This window comes from Python bivittatus, unplaced genomic scaffold (assembly GCF_059951505.1).
Source record: "Python bivittatus isolate LINGU-HERP-01145 unplaced genomic scaffold, Pbiv_v1 ctg000340_np1212, whole genome shotgun sequence".
NCBI lineage: Eukaryota > Metazoa > Chordata > Lepidosauria > Squamata > Pythonidae > Python > Python bivittatus.
This window is the reverse complement of record NW_028277056.1, coordinates 19,180,834-19,194,124: the sequence shown is the minus strand read 5'-3', so window position 1 is coordinate 19,194,124 and position 13,291 is coordinate 19,180,834. Positions and strand designations below refer to the sequence as shown.

At 37.4% G+C, this 13,291-nt stretch overlaps 1 protein-coding gene across 8 annotated transcripts in view; it reads right to left on the bottom strand.

Annotated features, from left to right (window-relative positions):
- The window catches only part of PARP4 (poly(ADP-ribose) polymerase family member 4), a 60,536-nt gene extending 50,081 nt beyond the window's left edge, over positions 1-10,455 (bottom strand). For 4 of the 8 annotated variants that reach the window (XM_088140660.1, XM_088140658.1, XM_088140659.1 and 1 more), the window contains exons 1-7: positions 10,297-10,455; positions 7,003-7,143; positions 6,485-6,617; positions 5,500-5,674; positions 4,938-5,046; positions 3,164-3,242; positions 124-231 (exon numbers count right to left, since the gene is read on the bottom strand). In XM_088140660.1, coding sequence (XP_087996786.1) covers positions 124-231; positions 3,164-3,242; positions 4,938-5,046; positions 5,500-5,674; positions 6,485-6,616 — 603 coding nt within the window. In that variant the 5' untranslated portion in view covers position 6,617; positions 7,003-7,143; positions 10,297-10,455. The remainder of the gene's footprint in view (positions 1-123; positions 232-3,163; positions 3,243-4,937; positions 5,047-5,499; positions 5,675-6,484; positions 6,618-7,002; positions 7,144-10,296) is intronic. The other 4 variants (XM_088140653.1, XM_088140657.1, XM_088140654.1 and 1 more) reach the window with 1 other exon arrangement.
- Positions 10,456-13,291: the final 2,836 nt, after the last annotated feature.

Sequence of the window (13,291 nt, the reverse complement as noted above, 5' to 3'; positions counted from 1 at the left end):
TACTCTTTTAAAGTCCAGAACGTAATAGGGCAATATGGGATTTGATCTAAAACTATTAACATAAAAAAGCATTCAAGATGACAAAGAAGCTAATACGTATTTATCACAGCCATCCAAACTTACCGGGAGTCCTTCCAGCATGCTGTAATGTGCACTTACACAGAATGGGTAACAGCACTGCTGCTGAAAGCACTGTATTTCAACAACAACATATTCACCATGTGCTGTAATCTGGGGAAAAAAAACAGGCATTACAATTAAATGTATTCAATTACAGCATTACAAATAAATTTATTCAACTTCTGGTGAAGAAATGGCAAACTGAAAATGGCTCTGCGAAAAATGGAGCCAATGACTGCGGCGGAATGAAGAGCGGGCAAGTAGACTGGCTCTTCATAATTCTTCTCTGGACAAGGAGAGGACTTGAGATTGCCCACAAGTGCTCCAGACAGTTGCTCCTTGTGAGGTGACTGCAAGACAGCAGTCTTTGGTGGGTTTAGAGCTCTGGGAGATGAGGGAATAGCCAATTTGCTCAAACCGTGGTTTGGTGCCTTTAAGGACACTGGGTTCACACACTTCTTTTTCTAATCACTTTTGGAAATTGCTTGTTAACTGCTTTTTACCTATTAGGAACTTTGGATCGACAAGCCTGAAAACACTGGGTGAGTGTCCTTCAAACTTTAGCGAAGGAAGTTTTAAATAAAGTTTAAGGACTTTAAATATATAAGTGTGTGTGTGTGTGTGTATATAATAAACAGCAAAAGGGTGATTAGAACTTTTTTTGGATTTTAGTTTTGGAAAGTTACAAACAGACTAAGGGTTGAGATGGATTTGAAATAAGATTTTGGAATTAATTATAAGAATCCTTCCCATGCGAAAATGCTTTTGTTTTGAATTCTTAAAAAAAAAACATGATAGCATGTGACTTTGAAGGTTGGACACTAGAGGGAAGCAGAAGGAAAGATTACAATTAAAGGAAAAGAACACTTAAATTTGACTTACTAATACAGAATGAAGCAAAATATTTTAACATTGGACATATTGAAGGATATTTTTGAACAATGGACCCAGAAGTTAATTTTAAGAGTGTCTGCCTCTATAGACAGACTGTGTTTAAAAGATGTTATGAAAGAGGAACACGTTTTACCTGAAAAGATTGAGACTGATCTGAAAGTGAATTTAAAAATGACAGGCTATAAGAATTATATGGAAAAAGATGCTACACTGGACATACAAAAGAAACTGGCTGATGTCTTAATAGTTAAAAGGAATATACAGATAACAAACCAAGAGAATGACATGGATAATTTTCCTATATTGGATTTACAAAAGAGGCTTGTTAAAGCATTGAAGAATTTTGTGGGACAAAGAAAAATGAAAAGAAATCAAGTTCTAGGTCATTATTTGAAGGGACTATAGATCAAGAATGTTAAAAGTAAAAGGAAGGAATATAAAGTAAACCAACTTTGATCAAGGTTAAAATAGATATGTTATCTCTGGTAACCCTTAATGGACTTTTGCTGACATTAGGATTGAAATTATGAAGCTTTAAGGATTTGTTTATAGATAAGAGATGGGATATGGGAAGAAGAAATCATTTGTGGTATTTTAAGAAAAGATGATAGGTTATTAAATTGTTTATACTGGTTGTGTTGAAGGGGGAATCCATGTCTTTTTTTTTTTTCTTTACTATATTATTTTTTCTTTCTTCTCTGTTTTTCTTTCTCTTTTTCCTTTTCTGCACCTTCTATTTTTTATTTTTATATTTTTTTAGTTTGTATTAGTTTTTATCTTTGCAATTGTAATTTTTAATAAAATTACTACTAAAAAACCCAATTACATTTATTTGATAATTTTAATCCATATGTTCTACTTGATTAATCAAAGGGCCTCTTCTCTTGAATGCTCTTCAACACAACTCTAAAATAAAGCATGGACCAACTTCATCAACATTTTTATTACCCTTGGCATTGGAGAGCTCATGTCAGTGCTGTTGAATTATAGTGTTTTATTACACAGCAGTTAGGAATGCACTACATGAATGGAAACATACACATATTCCAAATAAATGAAGTCAATATAATACAAATATAAAACAATCAAACACAAGCAGCGACATGGTTATTAGAATTGAGGCTAAGGTTGGAGCAGGGAACTGGGCATTCAAAAAGAGCTTCTGTGCATTTGAAGACTGTAGACACTCTCCCAAGGGAAATGCTAAAGAGGAGGCACGTGGGCAGTCTTGCTGCAGGATGAGAATTCCATAATTACATTACATCTACCAAGAAAGCCATATCTTTAAACTGGTGATTAACTCCATTCCATCTACTATTTCCAGCCCATCAAACTCAACAGAGATGGTACCCCAAGACAGAGAGGATCAGGACAAAAATCAAATAATAAATTAGTTTAATGATGTATTAAATGTATTCGTTAAATTCAGTCAATGTGATTATTCCTCAAATATTTATTTTTCTCCTCCTGTTGCATTAAAAATATTTGGTGGCAACTTTTGGAATGTCTCTTGCTTTTGAATTCTTTACACAGGAGGCCATCTTTTCCGACTGCTTTGTTAAAAATCTTACTGTTTAAATGCAATGTTAAAAATCTGACTATTTAAGAAAGGTTTCAGTGATTTATTTTTGTATCCAGAAAGAACAAACTCTATTTCTGATCCTGGCTTCTAAGTTCCTTGTTTGTATAGAATAGCAATTTGTAGATAATTTAAACTAGAAAGTAGATGTTTCCTGTTTTCTCTTGAAATTTATTAGAGGATGACAAAATGAGTGCTGGAGCCTTATGCAGATCGTATAATGCTAAATCATATCCAAATAAAATAAGTGAATATCCAATCTGAGCTTCTGCATGTGAAAGAATACTAGGCATACATTTTTTTGTTAACTAGTTTCCCAGATGCAGATTGTTTATCATGCTTCTTGGAATTATCCACAGAGCAATTATTATACCATCACCTGGTTGTTTTTGGTGATTATGTAACTAATTTCTAGGGACATAATTTAATGGCAAACAAAATCAGTGGTTTAATATATCTGAAATACATTTATAAATTGAAAATGATGCATATACGTTTACCTTTGTGTGCATATTCACATAAACAATTACTTGTATAACCTGAGAAAATACATTTGCAAAGAAAAGTTACCTTTTCAAGAACATCATATTTTGCAACCTCAAACTCTTTAGGAAAATATGGAATATTTTCATTGTTATCTGAAAACCATCTGGAACAAAAAAAAAAGTCAGGTTATTTGTTGCTGAATATGGTTAATACCATCCGATGAAAATCAGCAGGCTAATGGAGACAATGACGCTTAACTTTTCCAAAGTCAGTGACAGAGTGTACTTCCACAGGGGGCTCTAGTGCTCCTCCAAAATATGATGCTGTTCTCAGGGTTAGGCACCTAAGCTGATTTTCTTCAGGCTCAGCTGTAGTAAGCTTCCCATTTGTGACTGGGAACATGGGAGCTCTGCAAAGCTGGAAACAGGGCAGGTTACACAGACCAGAGCTCACACCAATTCCCACTTCCAGGGTCTATGGCTCTCTCCAGTCTCATAGCAATTAAACCCCTGGAGTTTCTCATACTGAGTTTCAAGACAGCTTTGTAGCTAATGACCTGCACTTCTAAAAACCTGTTACAAAAACAATTGTGATGCAAGGCAAGAACGGGGAGGGGGGACATAATGGTCACTTCTAACAATTTAATACTCCGCTATTGGTTAGATTGTTGTGAGTCACCCAGAATTGTTGGGAATCAGGCAGCATACAAGTTTAACAACAACAACAATATGGGGCTTGCTTTTTTGCTTTCATCAGCTTATCCTGAATATTCACAACAGTTGAGAGGACAATTACAGGACCCAATCAGCACTCACCACTTTTTTAATTCAATACCCAAAATCCCCAGCTAGCATGAAGTCTAATATATCTTGAGTGTACTAGATTGAAGGAGGCTTATGAAAGTCATGACTACTATTCTTATTACCATTTTGGAGACTAAACAAGCATGAGACTAAATGCCATAATTAGGAACCATGTCATGCACAATTTTTTAAACAGAATATGCAGGAAGAGTGCAGAAGGCAAGTTCAGGACCTTAATGTGTGGGAATTTTATTAAGACCAGCCACAATTTCAATGAAAATCTCCCCAAAGAATTATAAAGCATAGGAAAAAAACATCCACTGGTGTCAATTAAAACTAATTTCTGAACTTCAAAGCTATGGGGGACATTTCATTGGGACTGCAGCTAGAGAGATAAATAATTAAACCTTTCTTCCCTGCTCTTTGTGGTTCCAATTAATTCCCCTCACTTTAAAAACAAATCAACTTAATGCATGTTTATAGCTCCAAAATTCAGTATGTTCTTCTGTCGGATTTCTTCTTTAAAAACAAAAACAAATAAAATAAGTACTTTAAATCTTCAGCATACCCATTTACTTTAAAATTTCTCAGTACCAAGTTAATGATAACAAATCATAAACATAATAAAAAATTCTGGTCCTGATCCCTTCCACTGACATCATGACATCAATCTTACACCTTCTGTGTCCCTTTGCTGCCAAAAAAGGTTAATATTTTGTTTTAAAGTGCAGCCTTTGACCATAAACATACTGCCTGTCCTCTGTAAAGGGAGGAAATGCAGAACCTGCTTACAGAGATGTCATGTAGGCAGAGAACTGTCAGCCTCTTTGTCTCTCCAGCCAACTTCTGACTACTGTGCCTGACGGAGGCTTTCTAGGAACTTGGGCAGTGTTTTCCCATTATTTGCTCCCTCCACTGAGCACGCGACGGACTGACCCTAGAATATTCTGCATACAATGCACTGAGCTAGGATTCTCCTATCCCCCAAAGATCTCCCTGGAGAACTTGGTTTCATTTTCAAGCAAAAATAATAATAGAGAAAGTAAAGGAGTTACCTTAATTTTTCTGTGTTTCTGCTGTTATCCCATTCATGGTTGTTATTCTCCTCAGAAACACCTTTTTCCTTAGGACTGTCATCTTCATTCATTAAGGTCGTCTCCATACCTGTTCGTCATGCAATATTTACTTTATATCTATTAGCCTGAATGAGTACAGAAGAAATGTAACCCGAAGATGCTCTAAAGTCTTTAGAAGACGGGATTGCCAGGGCCAATCTTAACATCTGGCAGAGTAAGGCAGCATCTCAGCCACAAATTTGGCATACCATGAAAGGACACCAAAGTTTCCCCTGATCTGAAGTTATTACTGGGCTTCTCATGCAGAGAGTAGGGTGCTTATGATGCTGCTGTGACAGTGAGAGGGCGGCATATCCTGTTTTGGTTCTTGTGGAAAAATGTCTTAGACTGGGAAGATTCCACTGAAATTCTAACTTCATATTCTCATAAAATGGGGAGAAGTTCACCTACCTGTCATATAGTTCAAAATACTTTTGGATTACTTGTATAGCTGGAAATACTTTTGAATAAAATGTCACTCATTCAAAAGAAGTTTCCTTACCTGTTTCACAGGGCACTGTTTGGGATAGCTCATAGTTTTCCAACTGTAAAAGTCTTCTTTCTTTGATTGAATCCCATATGAAATCAACATTTACCACAGGCAGTTCATATTTCTGGATGGTTTTCAGATGACTGGGGCTGAGCGCATCAGCATCATCAGTGACAACATGAGTGCACTAAAATTACATTAGGACCCAATTCATGACATGGAGCATTACCCTTACTGACCCATGTATTGCATGCTTGCCCAAAACCAGAGGTTTCAGGTGTTTTTTAAATAATTGGACATAATTTTAATCATTTTTAACTGCTTTCTTTCTCACTGTCAATCTATTCCATTTATAGAATTTAGTGCATCTCTTTATCTGTTTTTCTCAGAAAGGAGTAAAATCTCCCTTTGAGCCATGTCTGAAGTTTTCTTGCCAAAAGTACCCAAGTGAGTCACCATTACTTTCTTCTTCCTAGTCTAAGAAATAAACCCCATATCAAAAACATATGTTTTGAATTGCAGCTTTTCTAGTAGAGGTCTCTATTTAAAAATATACTGTTTGTGTATCAAAACAATTAATCTGTGTCATAATGTCAATAACTTGTTCAAAGATACTTTTCTCATAATATATAGTATACAAAGAAGCTTTACATTTCCTATGTAACTCCTACAAAAATTCAAATTTCTTCATTTCTGTAACAGTAAATCATGGTTTGCTATTATATCAGAATAGGCTTAGTTCTGTTTTCCCATCCTGCCTATAATTCTAGATGTTGCAGCCTTGACACCCTGGAAGGAGCACGTTGGAGTCTATGACATAAAATCTATTCTATTACATACAGAAGGCAGAGAACCCAAACTAAATTGGTCATATTTACCATTCACTGATAGAAATATTTTTCCATTTATCCAACTGGGTTTCATTCTACACTGAAACTCCTTTCTTGAGTTTGCTGCTTTCCCTGCCAAAGACTCATAGAAATAAGGTTAAACATACCTCTTGATTTAACCCAAATGCAATCTGCCCACCATTTTCCTTAATGCATCTCTTCAGTTTGTTCTTTTCCAGAATTGTTAACTTTTTTATTCTCAGAAAGAATGCACAGCTGGCAAAAATTGCAATTGTCATCCTGCAAAGCAAAATTCAAATCAGAATGGTTCCAGCAGGGATTTTTTTTTTTTTTAATTGTTTTGGGCCATGATGACTTGGGCTTGTAGTTCTACCCTGAGTGTGCCCAGTAGGGGAAAGCTTCAATATGTTCTCAATACATGTTTGCAACATGGCTGGCTTTGTGATTATCATTATTTACACTCAAAGACCAAGAATGCTTAAAACATAAATATAAATAAAATAAAAATCTGAATTCAAGTTCAACCAGATACATAAAATGTTTGCAATAGTAGCTACAATATTAAACAATGAATACAAATAGCAACTGAGCAAAATTTGGCTACCCTTCTGAACATTAGAGAAAATTTATCAACTAAAATGGACTATTCAGCCACAGGACTTACTTATTATGAGATGTTCCAGGAGCCACACTGAAGTGAGATAAGAGACTGACCAACTCAGGAGACTCAAAGCCAGATTTTAGAGATACTGTTATAATGTATTCTCCAGGTTACAGCTGCAAAATGATGATGAAGACTCCCCACCTACAGTGAGAGAACAGGGGAGTGGAATCTAGCATTATTATCACTCAGTTGGGTAGGGCTCCCTTGAATTGATCTGAAGGTTCAGTATTTAAAAGGTAATTTGGTTAGAATAGTTGTTACATTAGTTGGCAGTAGAGTGGCTGTGAATGTCATAGACTAGCCTGGCAGAAGTGTCTTGTCCATAGTGGCCAATACTGGTGAGGTGAGTGTTGGTATGAAGTACTGGGGTTCACAATGGGACTGTGACAGGCAGGAGATATAGTGAGGGGAGAAGGCTGAAGCATGTTAGGGCAGGTCTCTTTTTCTGGGCCCAGGGAGCTGAACTGGTGGGCACCTTGATCTCTAGCCACTGCTGGTAAATGCCAGGTCTGGGTACAATAAGACCACATCCTAACATAATATGGTGATAGATAATTCCACAGATTTATGCATTATTGAGACCTAGCTGGAGAGTGACAGGGATGTAGACCTGCAATCTGCTCAGCCAGTTTTCAGGTCCTACAACAACTATCACACCAAGGCAGAAGAGGAAGGGTAGATATGATTGTATGTAAGACTCTCACAATGATGGGGAGCATTGCCTTAGAGATAGCTGGATGTAAGTGTAGAATTGGACCATTCTGACAAGCTAGGGCTGGTCAGCCCTACAAAGCAGACCATACCAAGAAATAAATTCCCTGGAAGACTAGACTACTTCTATTTCTCATCACTTTGGTAACAGTTCTCCCCTTTCTCCTCAAGGCCATCCTCTTTACTTTTTACAGGCTGCTGCTTGTGCACTGACCACCTAGCTGTCCAGATGTGGCCCTCCCAAAGTACCTGGATCTTATCTCAGGGCTGTTGGGAGTTTCTAAGCCTTCTAGTCCTGGATATCTTTAATCTCCATCCCCTACAGGATGGGTCTGGTGTAGTTTATGAGTAGTGAATAAAAGCAGCTGATACACATGTGTTAAATCACAAATGTGCCACAATATTGATTACATAGTTCAATGTTTAAGCCTATCCAGGATGGCATTGCTAGTTTTAGTCAAGTTTTTTTTTCCACAGCTACATGAAGATGCAAGGGATTGAAACTGCAAGTTTCTGCATTCAAAGCACATTCTCTATTCACTGATGGCTTATTAGTTTTTTAGCCTAGACTGTTATCATGGTTTGATTGCTAGCTTTTATGTGTTTATAGTTTTACTTTTCAAATTCCTTTGTTACATACTGACTTGGTATCTTACTGGCAGGCAGGAGGAATAAAAATATTAATAAATAAATTGATTCCCCTTCCAGAGAGTTAAAGAATAAGTGTAACCATAGCAACAAGTAAAAGAATAAAAGAAAATGCAAAAGTACATTAAAATAGAGGTTTGTCATACACCATGGAATAAATTAGGGTTTTCTTAACTATGGTTTACTGAATTAAGCACAACTGGCAAATTCACACAAGACATTGAGTTATAATGTGGTTTGTTTGTTTTCAGCTTCATGTCATATATGAATCCAACAGAAAAGCTTATAGAGAGAACAACCTTGTGAGGAAAATGAACAAATATTAGATTGTTATATTTCTAGAAAATATCTTCCCAATATTGCTACTTAATAAATAATTATTTCTAATATGTCTATGTCAATTTCAGGTCCAAAGTCCAACAAAGCAGCTTTTATGCAAATTTGAAATAAAAATTACTGAAACTATCTATGCATTCAGATTATAAAATAAAGCAGTTTAAAGCATTCTACAGTCCAGAAGAGAAAGTCTAATAATTTAACTAATCTGAATTAGGTATCAACAATATAAACCAATCCAGCGCATTTTAATAGTAAAATAAAATGGATTTCAAGGCCCATTTAAAATCTGATTAACAAGAGCAAACATTATATGCCTTAGGACATTCAGAATTGAGTCCTTTCTCAGATTTTCAAATGTCCTAAGCTTCATCTGCACAATTCCTAGGAGGCCAATCCCTACTAATTCTAGTGCCACTTACTTGTGAGTAATCATGCAGAAAATTCTATGCTATTTCTGAAAGTAAATCTTATCTACTCAGAAGTCACACTGAATGGAACAATTTACTTTAAGGCAAATATGTATCTTTAGGATTGCTATTTGAAAGGAAAAAAAAACTGTGGGCGAACACATCCCAGAATACACTTTAGGGAACACTTTAAGCAATGCTATGAAATTGTTATATGGCCTTAATTTTGTCCAACTCAATGCTTTTTTTAGCATGCAAGATGCTATCATGTCGGCATACTCATGCCAATAACGATCAGAGTACATGGGGGGGGGGAGGGAGTGGAAGAGGATGTTTCACCAAAATATGCTTAACAGTGTTTTTCACACAATGAAGCCCTGGGCCAGACTTAATTGTCATTTTGTAGAGGGTTTTTTTGGTGTGTCAGCATATAAGGTGGGGCAGTTCAAAGCTTATCATACCCCAAACCATTATTTATGTTTATCTAAAGTCATACAAAAATTAGTGTTATGCAAAAACAACCATTCTGATTTGAGATAATTATTGCCCAAGGCTGAAGTGGATTATTTCTGCAAACATGGAAATACATAATGTAGATTAAACATTATGTTGGATTCCAGAGGAATTAAACGTAAGCTTCGTGGTTCCTAAATACATTTATTAAGCTTTGTTGCAGTGATATTATCTGTATATTTATATTCTTCAGTGTACGTAACAGGCATGTGTACTAATTAGTAATAATACAGATGTGTATGTTAATCAGAATATGAATGAACTTTGCGTTCTTTTTATTTAAAATGGTCATAGTCATATAGTTTATTGAGGAGAGGTTCTAGCAACTAACTAGAAGAAAAACCACCATGATCTGAAAGGGGACAAGATCCTTTCGCCTTGCGTGGTGTTGTTCCCACTCTTATCTAGTGCTCGTGTGCCTTTAACTCCTATAGATCACGCATAAATTCTGCATGAACTTCCCTGCCTTGCAGAGGCTACATTTTGCCTGGTGAAATTGCTGCTTGTCATTCCACTGTTGAAGGTACAGGTCCTACCGTAGCACAATCCACAGACAAAGCATCGCTTCAGGTACAGCAAATTGTGAGGAGATCCTGTTAAAATACTGTTCCTCCTGTCCGGATTTGTTTGAAAATCCAAACGAGAATGCGATTTAAATAAATAAAACGCTACTTGCCTGCTGGCTGCCTTATTCCAGTTCTGCTGCAGAGACTTCCTGGTTCTTTAACTAAAGCAGTGTTTCTCAACCTTGGCCTTGCTGGCTGGGGAATTCTGGGAGTTGAAGTCCACCCGTCTTAAAGTGGCCAAGGTTGAGAAACACTGAACTAAAGGGAAGTCGAAACCAAGTTGCGCTAGGTTTCAAAGGGGAGGGCACTGGTACCATCGCCTTTCCGGAAGCAAAGCCACCGATAAATCTGTTCCAGCTTGGGAATCAGCAACAGACTGCAAGAAAACGATGCGAGCGCCCTCTCATGTGCTCTATGGATATGACATTTTTTCCCATCCTGCAAAGCCAAAGGAAAAAAACAGGAAGAAACTTGTGGCAAAACTAACACGTTTGTCATTCTCTGATGATTTCGCTCTTCATTAGCTGCATTAAGTATGGTCCTGAGACAGAAGCTAAAGTGTTGGGACAAGGTTTAGTAGAAGGAAAGGATGTAAGTTAGCAATAGTCCCTGAGAATTTCCAAAAGGTGGAGAGATTAGGTTGTATTTAGCTCAACCCTCTGTCAAATCAGGAGCCTGTGGCTAGGTGTGCACAACACACTGAAACACAAACTGGCCGACTCTGTTTTAGCCTACTGTTGCCTGATCCCACCATGAAGTCAATTAGTTCAGGTAATGCATGAAATTGGGCCCAATAAACCATGGTTAAGAGAGCATGATGTGGATGACGCAGTCATTGCGTTTTTCAGATGGCAAAAGGAGGCTATCTGAGGATTGTCTGCATTTCTGTTTCAGAGTTGGGGATGTCTTCCATTATTCTGTCCCTGAATGCTAGATGTAACTTCATATCAGTAACACCTTCTAAGAACTAACACATTCAATCTACAGTTTCCATCTCTGAAATTCAGACTTCTGGCTGAATCATCTGGCTTAATTTTTAGACTTCCTTGTTTCTTCTCCGTGCCTTCTTTTTTTTACTCAAATATTTTGCTTTTTAATAAAAGCATTGGTCTATCATGGATATTGGCCATTAATAATACTATGTACTTCATAGAAGTGATACATTACGCTGATAAACTGATTGTCACATGTCCTGGGTTTGTAAGACACACAGATCTATAAACATGATCTGAGTTTGCTTAATACAACAGTATAAGCTGAAATGCAGTTGGCTACATTTGTGGATCTGTGTATTATGCCAAAACAGCCATAGTATGAAATGAAACCTTGGTTTCTGTTCAGTTTGTGAAAAATATCCCAGGGACAATATTAAGAACAATAGCTGAACATTCTGACAATATTAAAAATAGCTGATTGCTACTAATGTTAAGGTATCATTTTGAGCAAAGATTTCAAAGATTAGAGCTGCCAGACCTGAGTTGCAAATATCCAGATGACCAAGTGATGGCAGCAAAGAGACAAAACTCTGCTGCTGTCTATTGATTCTCTGGAGTTTTGAAATGGAGATTTGAAAAGCATATACAGGTAGTCCTTGACTTATGACCACAATTGGGACTGGAATTTATGTCACTAAGTGATGCAGTCATAAAGTGCAACATCAAATGACCACATCGCTTAGCAATGGCAATCCTGGCACTCCCTGTTGCCGTTGTTAACCAAATTCTACCTGTGATTAGCCGAGAATCTGTTGCCTTTAAAACTCAGGCACCCTGAGTGGCATGGAGCTGAAGACCTATTCTGTGAATTTGGGAGAAAAAATAATTTTACCTTTGCAAAGGTAGCTTCTTAGCCTACCCAAAAATACAAACCACCCAGCAATTCAGGCAAAGCAAAAAGCATTTATTAAAGGGGGGTGGTTAAGTCTTTTTATAGGGTACAGAAACAAATGATACATACATTCGGTATATGTGATATGTCAGAAAGCAAGTAATCAAACAAGACATTAATTACGCATGATAACTGAACAACAGAAAACATTGATTACAGATAACATTCCACAATTGGCAAATTTATAGGTTACATCACTCTCTATCCCAGCTGGGTTTGTATCTTCAAAACTTGCAAGTGTATTCAAGGGCTTTTCAGAATACGTTCTCTATTGTTTAGTTGCTGAAAAAGCTAGTTTTTGCACGTTAAAAAAAAGTGGTTTTGGCCTGAATTTCAAAAGGAGGCATGGATGCCATGCTAAAATGTTAATATCACCTTTATTAAAAAGCTAATAATGAAGCCTAAAATTTCAGGTAACAGACCCACCCCAGTCTAAGCCATTCTGGGCTTTGTCACTCCCAGCCCCAAGCCTCGGTAAGGTAAGGGACTGCCTCCAACTCCCCCACCTGCCTACGTCCTCCCATCTCCGCCCTTTTGGCTGCCCTGCACTCTGCCTTATGGGGTGGCAAGCAGCCCCAGAACCAAGCTCAGGGGCTTCTTGGAATTCTGGGGCTGCAAGAAGCCCCTTAGCCACAGCACAGTGTGCAGCCCTTCGCAGTAGGAAGCCCAGCCCCAGCCTGGCCCAGCAGCGCAGCCCAAGGGGGCTTCTTGGTAGACGGTGGCTGTGGGGCTGCAAGAAGCCCGAGCTGCAGCGCAGCGAAGTGTGAAACCCAGCCTGGCCCCATCTACAGTATCTCACCATATACTAACCAAGATATGGCCCACATTTGTGGTGTATCATGCTATGCAAACTCAGTGAGTTTAGTTTGTAAATTCATGGTTTAGCACACTATATGTGAAATATTTGCTAGGGCAGAAAGGCAGTGTACAAATCAAATAAGCAAGTATTGTTTGGAAAACCATAGGTGATAAATTAACCATCACTGTACTTTCTTTATTTTGTATTATTTTGTAATTATTGTTCACAATTCCCACTATTCAGAGCAAAATTATTCTTAGTTTTGAAGGTAACACAGAACTTCTTTATTTTCACCCTGACAGACTAGCGCACTATCTTTCTGTGCTTTTTCAAAAGGCTTTTTTTTTTACTTTGACATTATGCAGTGACGCTTATTGTTGTGGTGGTGATGACGGTTACAATACTGTATACCTAGAGCT